The 18,791-nt window shown below is 32.7% G+C and overlaps 1 protein-coding gene across 3 annotated transcripts in view; it reads right to left on the reverse strand.

Moving 5' to 3' along the window:
• Window positions 1-18,791, reverse strand: part of LOC118743513 — a 104,262-nt gene that overhangs the window by 19,470 nt on the left and 66,001 nt on the right. For all 3 annotated transcript variants that reach the window (XM_036476246.1, XM_036476245.1, XM_036476244.1), the window contains exon 2: window positions 12,125-12,594. In XM_036476246.1, coding sequence (XP_036332139.1) covers window positions 12,125-12,352 — 228 coding nt within the window. In that variant the 5' untranslated portion in view covers window positions 12,353-12,594. The remainder of the gene's footprint in view (window positions 1-12,124; window positions 12,595-18,791) is intronic.

The following is an 18,791-nucleotide window of genomic DNA, read 5'->3' on the forward strand; positions in this document are numbered from 1 at the left end:
TCGGTTGATTTGTGATGTTTATTTTTTGCTGACGGTGTTATAAAAAAAGTCGAACATACATATAGATAAACACATCGTACAGCTTCCTAAGTAAAAAAAAAACTGTCAGCTTATTGCCAAAAAATGCCTACAGCTGAGATCGCCTGTTTTTGTTGGCATTTGCTCTTATCTTTTACAATTTCTTTCATTTCTATTACAATTTATTCAAAATACACTAACACATTGAACCAAAAACACCAATACACTAACCAAAAACACACGTACAGCCTGCCAGGAAAAACGGTAAGAAGAAGAGTTACTTTACCTATGGAACTGTACGATGGATAAACTATGCATACTTTAATGCGGGTCATTAATTTTGTTATAAGCATAAAAATGTCTGGTAATATAAATGAAACTGGACTTGTCTGAATTCACCGTAAACTGCTTTCGAAAGCCACTTTACGTGCAAGCTGTAACTGCTCCTGCAATCTCTTTTGGCTACTCTTCAGTTGGACAGACTTTTGAAAGGAGACGTGCCACGTCTAACAACTACTTAACAGATGACTAAACTTCCCAAAAATGGCGAATATACATATATCTTTCCATTTGTCTTTTTAACCGACTTCACAAAAAGGGGAAGGTTTTCAGTTCGTCGGAAAATTTTCTTTTATGTATGTTACCGCATAACTTTGAACCACGTTAACCGATTTCTATAATACTTTTTTTATATGAAAGATCTTACCTCACAGATGGTCCCATAATAATTTGATTTAAATTCAATCCTCGGATCATGAATAAATTAACGGTGATCTTAAATTTTTATATGAGAATTGAAGTCGGTTTTGTTTTTTTTTTCTGAAAAAGTACTTGTGGTATATCAACTGAAGTATGAATTGGCCAAACTTTGATAGCGTTTTCCCACAAACTTAAAGTATTGAAATAATATTGTATATTAAGGCTACGGTGACCATTCGTACCGATTTTGGCCGGACAGTACCGATTTTGAGAAAGTTGTCCCGCTGAATACTTTTTAAAAGTCGGGACGTGTAAGTGTGCTTTTTTTTATTAATTTAATAGAAGTCTCCGTGTTCTCTAGCTCAACAACCATTTTTCGGACGTGACCAGAACTTTCGTTATCTCAAAGAACATAGAATATACGAGAGCCGTAAACATACCCATCCATAAACATCCTTATTTTTATGATGTTTGGTTATGTTTCTATCATTCTTGCTTTAATTTTTTTTTTAAGTTTTTATATTTATTTGTTAAGTTTTTTTTTTTAACGAAACCTAGAATTTGGTGGAATTATAAAAAACAGTATTTGTTTTGTTCAAAAATTTCTTGGATATGAAATATATAAGCCAGATACATATCTATCGATACCTGAGTGGAAGATGGGCCTATCTCGGCAGCCGGTTCGAAAAAGCTCTATCTCAGAAAACTTTTCAAGAACACTCTATTCCAGAATATGGTTTAAGAATGCATAATCTCAGAATTCAGTTAAAAAATGCCCTATCTCAGCATATTTCCAATGTATTTTCTGCTGAGTTAGGGCGTTTTTGAACCAAATTCTGATATAGAGCGTTCTTTAATCAAATTCGGAGATAGGGCGCTCCTCAACCAAATTCTGAAATAGAACGTTCTTGAAAAGTTTTCTGAGATAGGGCGTTCTTCCACTCAGCCGTCGAAATAGAGTTATTAGTTCCCAACAAATAAATATCAATTTTGATATCATTAGATATTCATGCCATTTTATGGCTCTATAGCTCAACTTATGGACATTCTTAGTTACATATGTACATATGCGCATTAGGGTGGTCCAAAAATGCATGTGAAAAAGTAAAGTCGGAATTTTTATGCTCTCACCCCCAAGGATTGTTCTATACCTAAAAAAATATACCCTTATTTTTTTATTTTGAAATCAAAAAATATTTAGAGGTTGCTCAAAGCGCCTAAAGTTTTCCATGTATTTTATATGGGGAAAAATCAACTTTTCGTCGAAATGGTATAGAATAGTTAAAAATTAATATTTTTCTTCCAGAAATCTCTGTTTATCTGCAGGAGATTCCCAGTAATAATACCCAATTGTTTATTTAATCATTTTTTCACTGCAACTATAATTTATACGTCCGCCAAAAACTCACAAAAACCCCGAAAAATGCAATGGGGCGAGCAATAAAAATTCGTTATTATTAAAAAATGGTTAAATACGCAATTGGATATTATCATTGAAAGTCTCCTGAAGAGAACCAGAGAGTTTTCCGATCGAAAAAAATATAGTTTTCCTATATAAAAATACATGGAAAACTTTGAGCGCTTTGAGCGACCTCTAAATATTTTTTGATTTCAAAATAAAAAAATAAGGGTATACTTTTATTCGATATAGAACAATCCTAGGGGGCGAGAGCATTAAAAATCCGACTTTACTGTTTTTGGACCACCCTAACGTGCATACATACATAAAGTTTTAATTCATGCAAATGAGAATATGATTCAAAGCGGAATGAGTACAAAGTGCCGTCATCCATCGGCAAATAATGATATGTATGTATGTAACTATATAAGAACAAACCTCTCTCTAAGAGTGGACATGCCTGCGATAAGTGGAATTGCGAAATGATCGACGGTATTTACTTTTGTATTTACGTTATGTACGAAATCAATTTAACAGATTTCAAGCAGTAGATGTATGGAAATGTGCGCGAGAAATATGTATGTATGCAAATAGCAGAGGCAAGTCACGTTTGCGGTAGTTGAAGTCAAGGAACATATAAACAGAATTAAGGAGAGTTAATACATACATATATGTAATCGCAAAGCAGGAAATATTGTGGACCTAAGCCAAATTTCTTGAATGACTCACCGCCTATCTATTTTAAGAGTTGATGATATTCATATGCACATACATACATACTACATACATACATACATTAGCGCTGCCAAATACGGGACATCCCGTATTTCGCATTAAATTTGAAATGTTCCGCCGGCACAAAATTTTTCCCAAAATTTTCGACAATTTCATTATTCATTTCAACCTGTAAACTTCTACTCAATATGGTCAGGCTTTAACGCAATTATTGTGAGCAGGTCATTAGCAAGCATTATTGCACGCAATTCTGTAAGAGAAATATAGCTAAAAATTACCGTTGATTTTAAAGAATTTTTTTTTGTGGAGGGTGTTGCGAATATTGTTCCATATAACGCGTAAGCAACACTGACTTTTATATGGAAGAAAGTGCGCAACACCATCCACAAAAAAACAATCTAAAAAATCAATGGTAATTTTAGCGACTAGGAACTTGCACTTTATTATAACAAAATTGAATGGCATATAAAACTACATACTCAAAAAAAATCGAAATTTTGATGAACATTTTTTTTTTTCAAGTTTAATTAGCGCGTTATCTTTCCTTGTCTATGTACACACATATCTTTGTATAAAGTAAAAAGTGTTGTCATGAAATAAACGAAATTTATCATAAGCTTATAACTAATCTGAACATTACTTTGATGAAATGGATCACCTTTGTAAATATATGGTTCGTAGTTGGGCTTTTAAAGCAAATTCTTTATTTCTCATTTGTCCCGTTAAATTTTTGTAAATCCCGTATATTTGGGACAAATTATGCGTTTGTCCCATATGGCCTGCCAAAAAATCTGGCAACACTAACATACATAAGTAAATATTTACATATTTCGTCGTCGTATTGGTGAACAGTGAATTTTTCGCAATATATACAAAGTTTTTTATTCAAATTTATTTTCGATAATTTTTTTTTTTTTAAATATAGCTCATTTTACACCAAAAAACATAAAACAAAAAACAAATAAAATCTCTAAACTTTGTGCAAAACTCAGGAAAATTCAATAAATTTGCACACTGATTTGCAACTTTCTACTCAGATCTTTTAGAAAAATTCCATGTATGCAATTCTATAGTCCATTAAATTTTAGTATGACAAAATGCGATACATTTTAGTAGTTATAAAAAGATTTAGATTGTTTTGACGTATTTTCCAAATATGCCTGCAATTAAGAAATTTTTGGAATAAAAATTACGCTCAAGGTTGCAGAATATTTTATCTTTAAAAGTTGGATTATTCTGAAAGCACACCTCTTGCTAAGGTATAAAATTATTCGTAATTTTTTGTAGAATACAATACATACTTAAAAAGTTCTTAAAATTACGAGCTTCTAAAACTATACGCGACAAACCTAAAACTACTAACTTACAAACTCAAATGGAGCAAATAGTCAGAGATTCAAAGTAGAAATTTTTGATATAATGAAAGTATGTAGTTCATAGTTTTTCTCTTTTTACTTGTAAAATAAACATTTCTAAAATAAATGCATTTTTTAATTATTTTTCGGGTTTTGTCTTTATTTAGTACCTTATTTTGCCTTCTAGTGCCTTTTCCTGCCTATTTTCCCTTTTTTTTTTTGTGGGTTCTTAGGTCTTAAAAATCCGTTCCCTGGTAATAATGTTGTGTGTGAACTCCAAAAAAAATGGAATTAATGGCATTATTTTATCACATACCTCCGATGCAAAACTTAAACTAAAAATGCCTTAAAAATTACAAAAATGCCATCATTATTATATGAGGTTAAAAAAAAAAAAATATTTTAAAAATATTTTAAAAATATTTTTTTTTAAGCTTACAAAAAATTCATTTCATCAACTTTCGTCAAATACTTTAAGAGAAAATGAGTTTTGAAAAAAAGATTTCTTAAAAATATATTTGCTTATAAAAACTTTAAAAATTAAAATTAAAAAAAAAAAATTCTCAGAATCCCTTTCACATCTATAAACCTCTCTACCCACAAATTTTCACGCGAAAATTCGAACTTGACTGAAATCCGAGGTCCAGTTGAGAAATTTTCACCTGTACACGTCTATGAATTATATCCAGAAGCTAAATAATATAAAAGTATTTTCGAAAAAAATTGTTTGTATGGAAGAGACTGCGTAAATAAGAATTGCTAAAAATCAACGGTATCAACTTAAAATTTGTACTTTATTATGATAGAATTGATTGGGTTACAAATCTGCATACTCAAGTCGCGAGTTTTGCACAAAGTTTAGGAGTTATATTTTTATGTTTTTTGTTGTAGAATGAACCATATATTTATACAAAATTGGCGGAAAAATATTAGAATAAAAATTGTTGCATATATTGTGAAAAATTTGCTGTGCGAATACTTTGTTAGGGGCAGTGTATATTTAAGGCTACATTATTGTAAATAACATACGACGTCAAATCCACGTCTTCTCGCTTTCAATAAAAAAAAAACGCAATGAAAATTGGTTTTTTTCTTTTTTTTCTTTTTGAACACAATTTTTTTTTGTTGAAGGTGAAAATTGTGAAACAAATTGTACACATACATACATATTTCTTCGGTTGAACCCTGCATGACTTTGAAAGAAACCAATAAAAAGTTAGCCGTAATAAGTGTGCCAAAAGTTGGCTATTTTAGTAGGTGACTACGAAATTCCCGACTGGGTATGTACGAACGTACAAACATTGTTAAAGTGTTAATGTACGTACATTAGATAATTCAAGAAATTTTCTTCTGCGAAACTCCATATCCAAACCCCCAACAATTTTTCCTTCCTTTCCAACCTTCTCTTCAACTTAAGATAGGACACCTGCATTAATACAATGCCATCGAACGCCCTGGTGCCATAGTAGATTAGTGGAGCTGCACAAACCTGTGATCGGTAAAAAAAAATAAGTTAGGGACCGAAAATGAAAACTAAATACCTAACAAATTTTTATTTTTAGATCATTATGAAATCGATGTTTCTTGCTCTTTAGCTGTTAGAAAAATCTGTTTCCAATTTATAGATGTGTTTCTCGGGCCAGGGTTCGAACCCTACGGAGTGGTAGTACGCACCTCCAACCACTCATCAGTCACAGCGTTCGTTATTAAGCCCAAAAGGAACAGAATTGAGGAGGTAAGCATATCTGTTTCTGCAAAAAAATAAAAATTGTTCTGTGGCACCCTAATCTATGTACATTAGGGCGGGTCAATTTGTATTGGAGATTTTTTCGACTATGAGCGTATAAGGCAGAAAGAATCTACGTGTAATTCTAAGCAAAATTTTCCGAAGAAACCATGGACCTAAAATTAATTTGGAGTTAGCCAAAATGCGAAAATAGGTTTCTTAGCATTTTCACAATTCAATTTCATTTTTTGGAAACCTATTTTCACAATTTGGCAAACTTCAAATTGATTTTAGATTCATCGGGAATTACACTTCGAATCCTTCTATGTTAAGCGCGCATGTAAAAAAAAATTTACCCACTCTAATGTATGGACATACATACATACATAAATGTGCATATCTCTTCAATCGTGCATTTTATATTCGGCTTATGGTCTTAACTGATAATTGTACGGATGCAGCACGGAAAAAGATCAAATTTCGGTGTATAATTGTTTACATATAACAGAAGTTTGTTTTCGGTGGTGAGTTTAGGTAAACCTTTGTGCACAGCCCGCGGCAAGAGATAGCACATCAACATTTTTACTTGGTTTTGCCCACTTTTTCTTTTGCTTTTTTAAGGTCATTAATTTTTTATCAAAGTTCAGCTCCTTATCTAACAAAAACCAGATAAAAGCAAATTTCAAACTTTGTACAAAAATTGCACAAACCTTTCATCACAGCTCCAAGTGTTTTAATTATAATTTCTAAATTAATTTTTGGTATGCAGCTTTTCAGCAACTTCAAACTTGCACTTCATTGTACTACAATTTAATAACCTTCAAATTGAATACCAAAAATTATTCTAGAAATTTAAATTAAAATGCTTGGAATTGGGATGAAAAGTTTGGGGAATTTTTGTACATAGTCTGACGTTTGTATTTATATGTGATTTCTTAGATAAAGAGCTATACTTTTATATAAAAATATTTAGCATTAAACAAATAAGAGATATAAATAGTCAAAACTGTTCAAAATGTTGAGGTGCTATCGTTTTGTCGCGGACTGTACATATGTATGTATGCACCGTGTACACTGTACTATGTGCTCGTAGATGTACACCTGCAGGTAAGGCCGCTGAATAGAGTACAGCTGTTCACAACCGCTTCATACTGTTGACCTTTACCTTTTCAGAAAGCTGAATTGCTGTGTGCACCAACATTTTATTTTGTTTTATGTACATACTTATGTATGTATGTATATGCTCGAATTAATGGACGTATATTTACATACATATGTATGTATTCACCATTATGCGTCCATGGGAGGCATTTTCGTAAAACGAAATCTGGAACATTTACTATAAGTTTTTCTAATAGATATATTTTATTTCTATGGTGGCAAATTTCATATATAATTACGGAATTGAATGTTTTATCCTTTCAATCCCTGGTAACTAATTTCATAAGCATTTCAGACAAATATTCAAATATGAAAATTCCGAATAGTACAGCGAAAGAGGTCGGTCATCCTGATCTCAGGCAGCACTAACCAAAGCAGGAGCACACGCGTGCATTCAGTTACCCGTACGGCATATCTACGTTTTAAAATCGATTAAATCGAAGATCGATTAATTGAACATTTCCGATTCGATTCCTTTGTCGATTTCTTAATTCCGATTCGATCCGTGAATCGATTCAAAAAACCGACACTTGATTTTACCAATAACTCTATAAAATTATGGCTATATGGCTAATACAACAAAAATTTGAAATCCTATGGCCTTATTCATAAAAAATAAAGTAGGTTTAAAGAGCTTTATAAATTGACGTTTTCATACATTTTTCAATTTATAAACCTTTTATAAAGCTACTTTATTTTTTATGAATAAGGCCACTAAACTTTATGTAAATTTTCATAAAAATGTTGCACTCCTTAATTACTCTATTTAGAAAAAAACATTTAGTATGTATCCAGTTTTGTAGCGATTTTTTTCGAAAAAGGGTAGTTAAGAAGTAAAATATAAAGTTAGCGAAAACGCAAAAAAAAATACAAAACGACTGTATGGCAAAAAAATCTATGCAGGTAAGCTTCTTCAAAAAATTAACTTTGAAGTAAAACTAAATTTTTTTTAATTTGTAATAAAAAAAAGTCGAATATCGATTTCTTCTTGCATCGACTATTTTTATTTTTATTTTTATTTCGATTCGAATCGATTTCTTTTACTTCGATCTGGCATCTCTAGTATGCATGTGTAGTGAATCCCTACATGTGCATCTACCCAGTCGGGGTCAATTGGTTCCAAAATATACGTATAGCACAGTGCTTTTTCCACTCAGAAGTAGTTCCTAAAAACATGAACCCTTTAATTCGCTTTTATACAGATGTGAAGTACAGCGGTTCCTTAAGAAGGCAATTTTGCATGAGGTGGTTGTTGTTGGTTTGGAGAGCTTTGTAGAGTTTTTATTTGCTTTCGGACTCATTTGCCGAAGTCAAAGCATTACAAAATGCAGATTTTAGTAGTGAAGTTTCAGGTCCGACTGGGTATATTTATACATACACACACACATATATGTACATACATATGAGCCGTTCAGTGCACACATCGATTAACTCCAGTTTTTGAAAAATCTTAAATTTAGGTGTCAAAGCACTTGGTATAGTCACAACTTATTACGTTAAAATAACTTTATACAACATACAATAGTACATAGTATTTATAACAACACTATTGTATTTGATTTTGTAATATAAATGAAATTTTAAAAGATAATGTACATTATTTGATCACATCTCTCAACTTTTTGTTGATGGAGTTCATCAATTTGTGCACTGAACGGCTCATACATATGTGCTTGCACACACATATACATGCATACATACATACATATGTACCTGCACACATGCATATGGACATATGTATGTATGTACAGTGTACACTTCTCAGACACCGAGGGCCAACCAAACGATCCAATGCGAGAGCAAAAAATTAACTCAAAAATGCACTGAAAAAACTTCCACACCAAAGTGCTGAGTTTGTTTTATTTTCATACATAATTATTTTTAGTAAGTTTTCGGCTTCCATATTAGAATGCGCTGCAATGAACGAACCCAAATATAAACAAACGCGAAGACGACAAACAAAAAATAGATGCTGTTTCCCAAGTTGTTGTGCCTAGCAGACGATGTGCTTTTCGTTACAGCTTTTTCATCGAAATACGAGGGACGGAGGATTATTCTCTGCGAATTTGACAAAACAACTTATATCAAGTTCGGCAATTTTTAAGGAAGTATGCACCTCTAACCACTCAGTCTTTTCTCTCCTTTTTGAGAAATAAAGATAGTCTATCTCTAAGATTAAAGATTTGGGGCGACTGCAAGGGTGCTCATAAAAAAAAAAAAAGCGATGAGCGGAGAGAGCTTTTACTCTGCATGCATCAATACAAAATGTATAAAAAGCTTAAACAGCTTTGCCCGCGGGCAAGGCGATGCCCATCACCGTCCTAAAGCAAACTGATTCTTTATAAATGGTTTTTTTTTTTTCACTTCATTATCGGTATCGTGTTGCGAGTAAGTTTGGAATTCGGACTTGGTGTGTTTTTTTAATAATCCATCTTAGTTTTCTTCCAAAATTATTTTATATTCGAATCAATTCGGAATTTTAATTTATATCCCATTGCAATGCATTGGCTCAAATAACCGAAAAAAATTACTTCTTCCCAGGTATTATCATTTTTTTTTATTCAAAAAAGTCACAACGCACGTTTTTTCGGTAAGTCACTATTTAATCTTATTTTTAATGTAGGTACAAAAATATGTAAGCTCATTTCATGAAATCATGTGAACATGTTTATAATTTTTTTTATAAAAGTCAAGCTGTGTACACAACAAACGCCGAATCAATTCAGATTTCAATCTTTGGACAAAAATTATAAAAATTCTGCCAATTTTCACCAAAATTGCATACTTTTTAATCAGAATCTTTCGAAAAAAAATCTGGTATGCAAATTAGTAGCCCATTTAATTCTAGTCCAATAAAGTGCAATTTTCAAGCTGCTAAAAAATCCCGTTGATTTTTAGATATTTTGGCAGTGTCTCCATATAAAAGAAAATTGTTGAATGTACTTTGTATGCAAAAAACGAAAAAACCGAAAAAATTCTCAAAAATCAACGAAATTTTTTAGCAGCTTGAAACTTGCACTTCATTGTCCTAAAATAAAATGGGAATCAAACATATATGTAATACGCCTATATTAGCAGTAAGAGCTAGTACTGTCCGAAAACATGACAGTACAGATATATCAATAAATACGTCCAAAATATGGACACAAAAACGGCACTCATGTACACAATACATACACAAAAACGGTACTGGACTGTCTCGCTTCGATTTCGGAATGCTTACACATTGAGAAGTTAGCTTACTGCCAATATAGAAGTATCACATATATGGCTACAAAACTGCATATCTTTTCTAAAGATTTTGATTAAAAAGTGTGAAATGTTGGTGCAGAATTTTTATAGTTTTTGTACAAACTTTGAAATGTAAATTTATATGGTGCTTGTTGTATTACCAGTTAGGCTTTTACAAAAAAATAATAAACATTAAATAAACAAAAGACAAATAGCCAAACCAGGCCAAAATAACCCACTCCTATTATTTTGTGGACAACTGCAAATATATATAGTATGCCTGTTTAGTTTCTCTAACCAGCCAGCCCCGCAAAAATGTGTTGAAATTGATGTAAATACTACGTTGGCGTGAAAGAGGCCTGTTTCGAAATAGCCAGCCAGCTTCACTGCACTGCGTACACTCCAGCTAATGGTTAATGACAATGCTAAAAGTCACAGAAGGAATCATGAGATAAGATTACATCCGCATAATGTTGCAGATAAGCATTGAAAGAAGTCTAACTATGCTCATGAAAAGAGCGAAAAACTAAGAGACTTTCAGGTACATACATACATATGAATTACTTAAGCATGTGCATTAGGGTGGGGTCCAAAAAAGCTTGTGTAATAATAATAATAATAGCAGCAGTTTGGCGCTTACACATATGTTAGTGTTTGGCCGAGCTTCTCCTCCGATTTGTGGCGTGCGCCTTAAAGTTGTCACACAAACGAGAGGGACCTACAGTTTTACGCCGACTCCGAACGGCGATGGTATTTTTATGAGAAGCTGTTTTTCATGGTAGAAATACACTCGAAGGTTTGCCATTGCCTGCCGAGGGACGACCGCTGTTAAGAAAAAACTTTTTTCTAAATGTTTTTGCGATGTTGCTTTGACTAGAGGTTGCACCCAGACGCTGCGGAGTAGAAGCGCGCACTGCTTACCACTACACCACAGCGGCCGCCTGTGAAAAAGTAAAGTCGGAATTTTTACGCTCTCACCCCCTAGGATTGTTCTATACCAAAAACAATGTTCAAAGGTGTCCATGTATTTTATATGGAAAACACCCACTTTTCGTAGAAATGATATAGAATTCTTGAAGATCAATGTTTGAGCGCTTTGAGCGACCTCCAAATATTTATTGATTTCAAAATAAAAAATAGGTGTATATTTTTTCGATTTAGAACAATCCTAGGGGGTGAGAGCATTAAAATTCCGACTTTACTTATTTTTGACCAACCCAATGTACATTCATGCATACCACATACATATATACATACGTACATGTGCGTGAGGGAATGTAAGAAAACGCATTTAATGTAAATAAGTAGGAGAATCTTTATTTGCGGCGTGAACACGTCAGAGGAGGGTTCGAGGAATCGGAGTGTGATGCATTTTTATTTGTTTTAACTTTGGTGATTGCATCCAGAAATTTACACAATAAACAAACAAAAGCAATGGCAAAGCTATTAGACCCCATTTCCCTACTTAAGTACATATGTATACATAGATAAATACATATGTATGTGTGTACATATGTATGTATAGTCGGCGGCCGCACTCACTGCTCAAACATTTGTCCTAATCGGGTGAGAGATATGCACTTGTAAATTCATTTATTAGAACAAATGACTTCATTCATACATTTTCCAACAATGTGTACTTACATATACATATGTATGTATGTATGTAGTTATACATTATACATCCGTATGTACGTACGTACGTTTCAGTACATGTATGTATGTAAATGTTTATCAAATTTAGGCCTTAAATATATTTAGTGGAAAATGCAGCAAACTGCGGAGAACTAACTAACATACCTGCGAGTCGTTAAAGTTAAAGTCACGCTCCGCCCGTGCATGGCCCAGCCAGCCGATGCTGAACAGTGCCATCAGTAGAAACGTCGTCGCTTTGCATGACAGCGCTAAATCAAACTTTGGTGTCGGCCGCATAATCAGACTCCGCCGTTGGTGCTGCTGCTCCTCGCTTGATTCCGATAAATTGGCTACGTCTAGGCATATGCTGGACATGGACGCACAACAATCCATATGCGACCACGCGTATTAAACTACTGTGGTGGTGGTGGTGGTGGTGCTCTGTTGCATGTGCGCACTTCTTTGGAGAGATTGTCGGTGTATTTTAGTGTAGTGCAATGTTGCCAAGATTTACTACGCCGAAATGGAAAATATTAAACCCTTTTCAGCACTAGATGTAGCCGACAATAAATTCGTTTAAAACAATTCGTAATTTCTGTAGCTGCTGTGCTCGTACATTGGTTTTCTCATTTTAACTGGAAAGACATAGACAAAAAAATAACGAGAAATAAACGCCGATGTACAGGTAATACAAACATTTTAAAGAAGGCTATACTCTTATCATACATACATACAAACAACCAATAATACTGTACATTGTACACAGTATCAGTGTTGCCATTTTAGCCGTTTTCCGGCTATATTTAGCCGGTTGCGAAAGCAAGCAGCCGAAGAAAATTGAGTTTGGCCGGCAGCCGATTTGTTAGCCGCTTTGCCAAAAAAAAGTTAGCCGTTTTCAGCCGATATTGCTATTTGCAATGTTTTCTTAAAATTTATTTACATATATAAGTTGCCATTTTTTTTAATTTAGTGACCCAAAATCTATTAGAAATGGGTAGCCTTAACTCGGAGAAATTTTTCTTGTCGAAGTTTAATACATACATATATACATACAATTGAAAGACAATTTTTTCTAATCCGAAAATTCTTCAAATACTGGGCCGATATTAATGATTTGTTTTAAGCCACATATATGTACAGTGACCCAAATATAAGCTAATTTAATGTTTATTCTTTTCTATAAAAATATAGCTGTTTACTTAAAAATACCATTTAAATCCAAACTTCATACTTTGTCAAAATCTTATAAGAATTTTATCAACTTTTTTAACTTTTATTAATCAGTATCTTAGAAATTTTAAATTTTGAGTATAATAAAGTAAAAATTTAGAGTAAATTGCGAAGCCCGAAAAAATGGCGAAAAATTCGCAATTTTCGCAGTTTACTCGAAATTTTGGAGGTGTAGAAGTCAAACAAACTTCAGATTCGGACTGATCGAGAAGAAATGCATGTTGGTAGGTGGGTCTGGTTAAAAGCATACATCACTTTTCTTTTGTGTGCCGCTATTATTATTCAAATAAAAAGTAAAATATTATTCATAGTTTTACTAAATATGTTTGAATGACGAATAAGTTTCTATTCCCCATGCGAATCATTTCGAATGACGAATAAACTTTCATGCGCCATCGAGAAATTTCAAATAACGAATAAATTTTTATTACCATTCAAGTAATTTCAGATGAGGAATAAATTTTCATTTATGACTCAAGTAATTAAGAATAACGAATAATTTTTAATTTACTATTTAGTCTTTCTAAAAATTCGAAATAAAAAGGAGGAGATTGTGATTGTGAAGTTTGATTAATTTTTGTGAAATTGGCGCAAGCTTTGAAACTTGTATTTATGTAGTTTCTGTTATAGATTGAATTATGTTTTAAATGAAAATTATTGAAAATAAATAAATAAACATATCATTTAGGGTTGGACTGTCCCAAAAAAACCAAAGTTGTTTTTTTTACGCATAGCCCCTCATTTTATTGGTTTTGTCTTAAAAACTATCCAAATAAAGTTTTATGCATTTCGGACCACGGTAACCCGCGCGCCGACTTGCAGTCAAGGTTATTAGAATAATTTTTGCGCAGTTTGCGTGTTTTGGTAACTTACTCATTTTACTTCTATATAAGGCGGCATTACTATACTACCTGCTGTATTAAGGCGTAATATTTAGTAAATCTGCGTTTTTAGTTTTTTACCAGGTAGTCAGGATTTTTTCCAAGGGATCATAAATTGCAATATATTTCCAAAAATTTACTCAAAATATGGATATATGGCTATCAATTAAAAAAAATCCAAACAAGATTAATTAATTTCAATTAGAATATTGCACTTTTTAATTACACTCTTTCGAAAACAATTGAGTATGATAATTGAGTTTTTTATCCCATTCAATAATAAATTGCAAGTCTGAGGAAGCTAGGACTAACCAATGATTTTTGGCAAATTTTTTTGTTGAAGGTGTCGTTCATTTTCTCCATATAACATTATTTTATACGGAGAAAATTAATGACACCTTGATGTTGTCAAACAATGGGAAGTCACCTACAATTTTAAGCCGACTCCGAACGGCGATTGTATTTTTATGAGAAGCTGTTTTTCATGGCAGAAACACACTGGGAGGTTTGCCATTGCCTGCCCATTTTTTTTTTTTTTTTTAATTTTTGATGTTGGTCGGGAAACGGGCTTGAGCCCAGGCCCTGCGGAATTGAAGCGCGCACTGCTAACCACTACACCCCAGCGGCACGCCCACTTTCCTAAGCGCCCGGATAAGGTACTAAAATTTAGGCTAGGCAATTTTTAGAGACAGGCAGGACAGAATTGCAATTTTTGGAGATCGCCGAAAATTCAGATAAAATTTTAGCTTTAGCTTTTTAGCATTTTAGTTATAGCGAAAGTTGGAATCCGGCTGCAGGCATGTACTTCTAGGGTTAAACTTTCCACCAGGTTTTGCCATCCGCAAAAAAATTTATTAGTCGGTATGCTACCTATTGTTGATATATTTGTTATCTTTTTGTGTTTATTCATCTTCTAACGAAAAAAACTGCCGCTGAGTGACTAATTCAAAAGTGTGATGCGTAACATATTCAAAAGTACCCAAAAAAAATGTTATGCGTCACCAATGGGAAACAATCAAGCTTTGGCTTCGACAACAAATATGGCAAGTGATTTTTAGTTAATTTCATTTTTGGAACCAATGCTTGAGGATCGACAAAACTTTACCAAAAATTTCGTGTCCTGCGCGCTGAAAAGCTTTACAAACTGTAGCAATGGTTAATGATGAGAATGGTTAATCATGAGTAGGGCTAGGAATCTCATGCAAATGGATGTTTTTTTGGGCATCTTCAAATAGAAATGGTTAAGTTATCTTTACGAATCATGAAATTTCCCTTAAAATGGCATTTAGACTTAAGTGTATATTTTTGCATGTTTGCATATTTATGCTTTGTTTGGTTTGAAACCATTTAAATTTAGTGCGACATCTCTTGACAAAAAATGGCCTATAATTTTTTTCCAAATATTCCTCTGAACCACTGTCGATGTTTCAATTTACACAAAATTGTAACTGTCTACTTGATTACAAAAAACAAATTTTATACATATGTACATAAACATGTTTTGTATTTTGAAATGAATAGTTTTCCTAGCCGTAATCATGAGTTACTCGAGCCTGGGCAAACCATTGACTCTCTACTTTGACGCAGGAGTCTCAAAACCAAAGACCACATACTAGAAAGAAAAACTTTATGGGCAACAAATTTTTATGCATCCGCCGATTAGCCTGAAGCTTGCCACGTCCGACTACTATTTGCTTCGATCTCTGTAGAACTAGCTGAGTTTATTTGAAAAGAAAGTTTGTGAAAATCAATTTTTAACCGACTTCACAAAACGGGGAAGGTTATCAGTTCGTCGGAATATTTTTTTTATTTTTTTTTATGTATATTTTATGTATGGTTAAGATCCGATTAGTGGATCATGAGGTATATATATTTTTTTTTTTTTATATCAATATATATATATATTTTTATCAATTTTTAACCGACTTCACAAAAAGGGGAAGGTTATCAGTTCGTCGGAATATTTTTTTTATTTTTTTTATGTACGTTTTATGTATGGTTAAGATCCGATCAGTGGATCATGAGGTATATATATATATATATATATATATATTTTTTTTTTTTTTTTATATGAGAATTGAAGTCGGTTTTTTTGCTAAAAATTACTTGTGTTTATTAAACCAGAAAAGTGACAAACTCTCTTGTATATTGTACATATCGTCACCTGAAATGCAAAAAGACGTAACAACATCGTAAATGAAATGGAAAAAATCGTAATTAATATTTAAATTTTTTTTGTCATAAAATGATGTTGGGAGTTGTAATTCGATGAAATCCATCATATAAATGGAAAAGTGATTTTTGAATTTTTTATTAGTTATGACTTTTTGCATTTCAACGATGATGTTTGTTACGTCTTTTTGAATTTCAGGTGACGAAATATACACGTACATCCATTTACACATCATTAGAATTTATGGTAATACATAAATTTGCTCGTTTCGTTCTTTAAAGTTTTCAGCATTTATTTTCTACGACAACAAATTTTTTACGGTTCTTTCGTATTTACATAACTATTATTTTCACGAATTACGAACGGAGGAACTTCTTACATCACCCAATGATCGAGAAGCGAACCTGACGGTGATGATATCAAATCGATAAAAAAAAAATGACTGCAAATTCATCCAAGCACTACAAAAGTACAATTTAAGAGATGGACTTTTTAAAAGTTTAACAAAATCTCCGAATCGAGCGAAATAATGATCCGCTTCAGAAATGCTGTGCGCATCCTATTCACCGAACCATGTTTCCCATATCGCACACCTATGTAGATCTAAAGAGAGCTAACTCAAAATTCAGAGAGGGAAATTTAACTGCTTGTGGATCGTACAGATTGAATGCAATTCATACAACAATAGGTATAACAGTAGTTTTCAGTTAATGTACATATATAATCATGAAGAAAAAAATATTTCCATTAATTGGATGGGAGTCCTATGAATTGTTTTATGCAAAAAAATCGCCCAACATTTTTTTTTTGTTAGTTGATCGCACTTTAGATCTACGTGCGATATGATAATACGGTGCTGAAAAAAAGTCATGAACTACACCTGAAACAAAATCTAGTGTAGGTTGTAGCTATGGTCAAGTACAACACGGAAATAGGTTCCGTATAGTTCTTGAACTCTCCATTTTTTATTTAAAACTTGATGCACTTATCTATTAATAGCTTGACTATTTATCATCCGATTTTAAAAACCGAACATCTTTTAAAAAAGAGGATTTAAAATGATTTTTTCCACAGACTGTACACTAGAAAACATTTTAATTCATTATACTTATCAACCTTAACATAATTAACATAGTTACGCAATAATTAAAAAAAAAACGTACTCAAGCAAGTTTTTGTGTCACTTTCACATTCATATTCACGCAGAAGAACTTATTATTTAAATTTTCATTATCAGTTTCTTTTTTGCCTCTCTCTTTCAACCCTTCTTTACACCATTACAAAAAAGAAAAAGAAAAACATGTATCAAAAAATTGAATGTGACTACCGCTCAGGAAAAATAAAATAAATGCACATGCATACACACTAGGCCGGGTCGGTTTTTATGCGCAATAAACAGGTGTTTCATTACTTCATTCATTTCATTACCGATTTTAAACTGTGTAAAGTGTGTATGTAAAGAGATACATATATGTACTATTTAAAAGTTTCTGTTCAACGATATGTGTCTCTCCATTTTGGCTATTTTAAATTAGGGAAGGACGAAAACTTTTATGTAGACGAAATTCTCCCCGCGCAAGCTTTGCAACTGCATTTGTAGGTGGGATAATTAATGCGTGCATTCATTAAATTTACCTCACAAACTTCAAAAATCTTAGCACGAAAGTTTTCCACAATATGAAGCATGTACATATAACGAGTAATGGTCTGATTATGGCAACTTAACGTAGCTTACGGCTCTCTTAAAAATTGTGTTAAATGAATGTTGCTTATAATTGAACAGCCGAAACTTTACGTAACTTAACGCCACATCGAAAACTGTTTCATTTTTATTCTCTAAGTTCTACGTTCCGTTAAGTTAAGTTAAGTTGCCATAATCAGGCATTAAATCTGTACTATTTTAAATAATTTAATGTAGTTATTTTAAATAATTTAATTTAGTGAACAAAAATGTCAAAAATAGGCAATGGCAATAGGCCCAAAAATGCATGTGAAAAAGTTAAGTAAGATTTTAACAAAATTGTTCGTAAACAAAAAATCTTTAGTACCTATTAAAAATTGTTAAATGAACAACTGGGTATGGTTGTTGGAAGTCTCCTGGAGAGAACCAGAATTTTCCGAACGAAAAATATTGATTTTCGAGAATTCTATGCCATTTCTACGAAAAGTTGTTTTTCCCCATATAAAATACATGGAAAACTTTGAGCGACCTCTAAATATTTTTGATTTAAAAATATAAAGTAGGGGTATATTTTTCGACATAGAACAATCCTAGCATTAAAATTCCGACTTTACTTATTTTGGACCGCCCTAATGTACATACACACGTATGTATGTATGTATGTGGTGTGTTACAAAACTTTGACAAAAAAAGTTTGGCACCAACATTGTTGTTGTTCTAGTTCCTCACTGACAAAACAGCATAGAATATGTTTAAGCGGTATTGGCGTTTTTTTTTCTTTTCCGCTCTCTCACCTTGGCGATGTTAATCAGCGGAAATTATTTTGTTGCATACGTTTGTAAATCTGCTGTCAAATGCATTATTCAA

Source organism: Rhagoletis pomonella, unplaced genomic scaffold, assembly GCF_013731165.1.
Source record: "Rhagoletis pomonella isolate Grant_MI unplaced genomic scaffold, Rhpom_1.0 Rhpom_scaffold_00007, whole genome shotgun sequence".
In the NCBI taxonomy this organism is placed as follows: Eukaryota; Metazoa; Arthropoda; class Insecta; order Diptera; family Tephritidae; genus Rhagoletis; species Rhagoletis pomonella.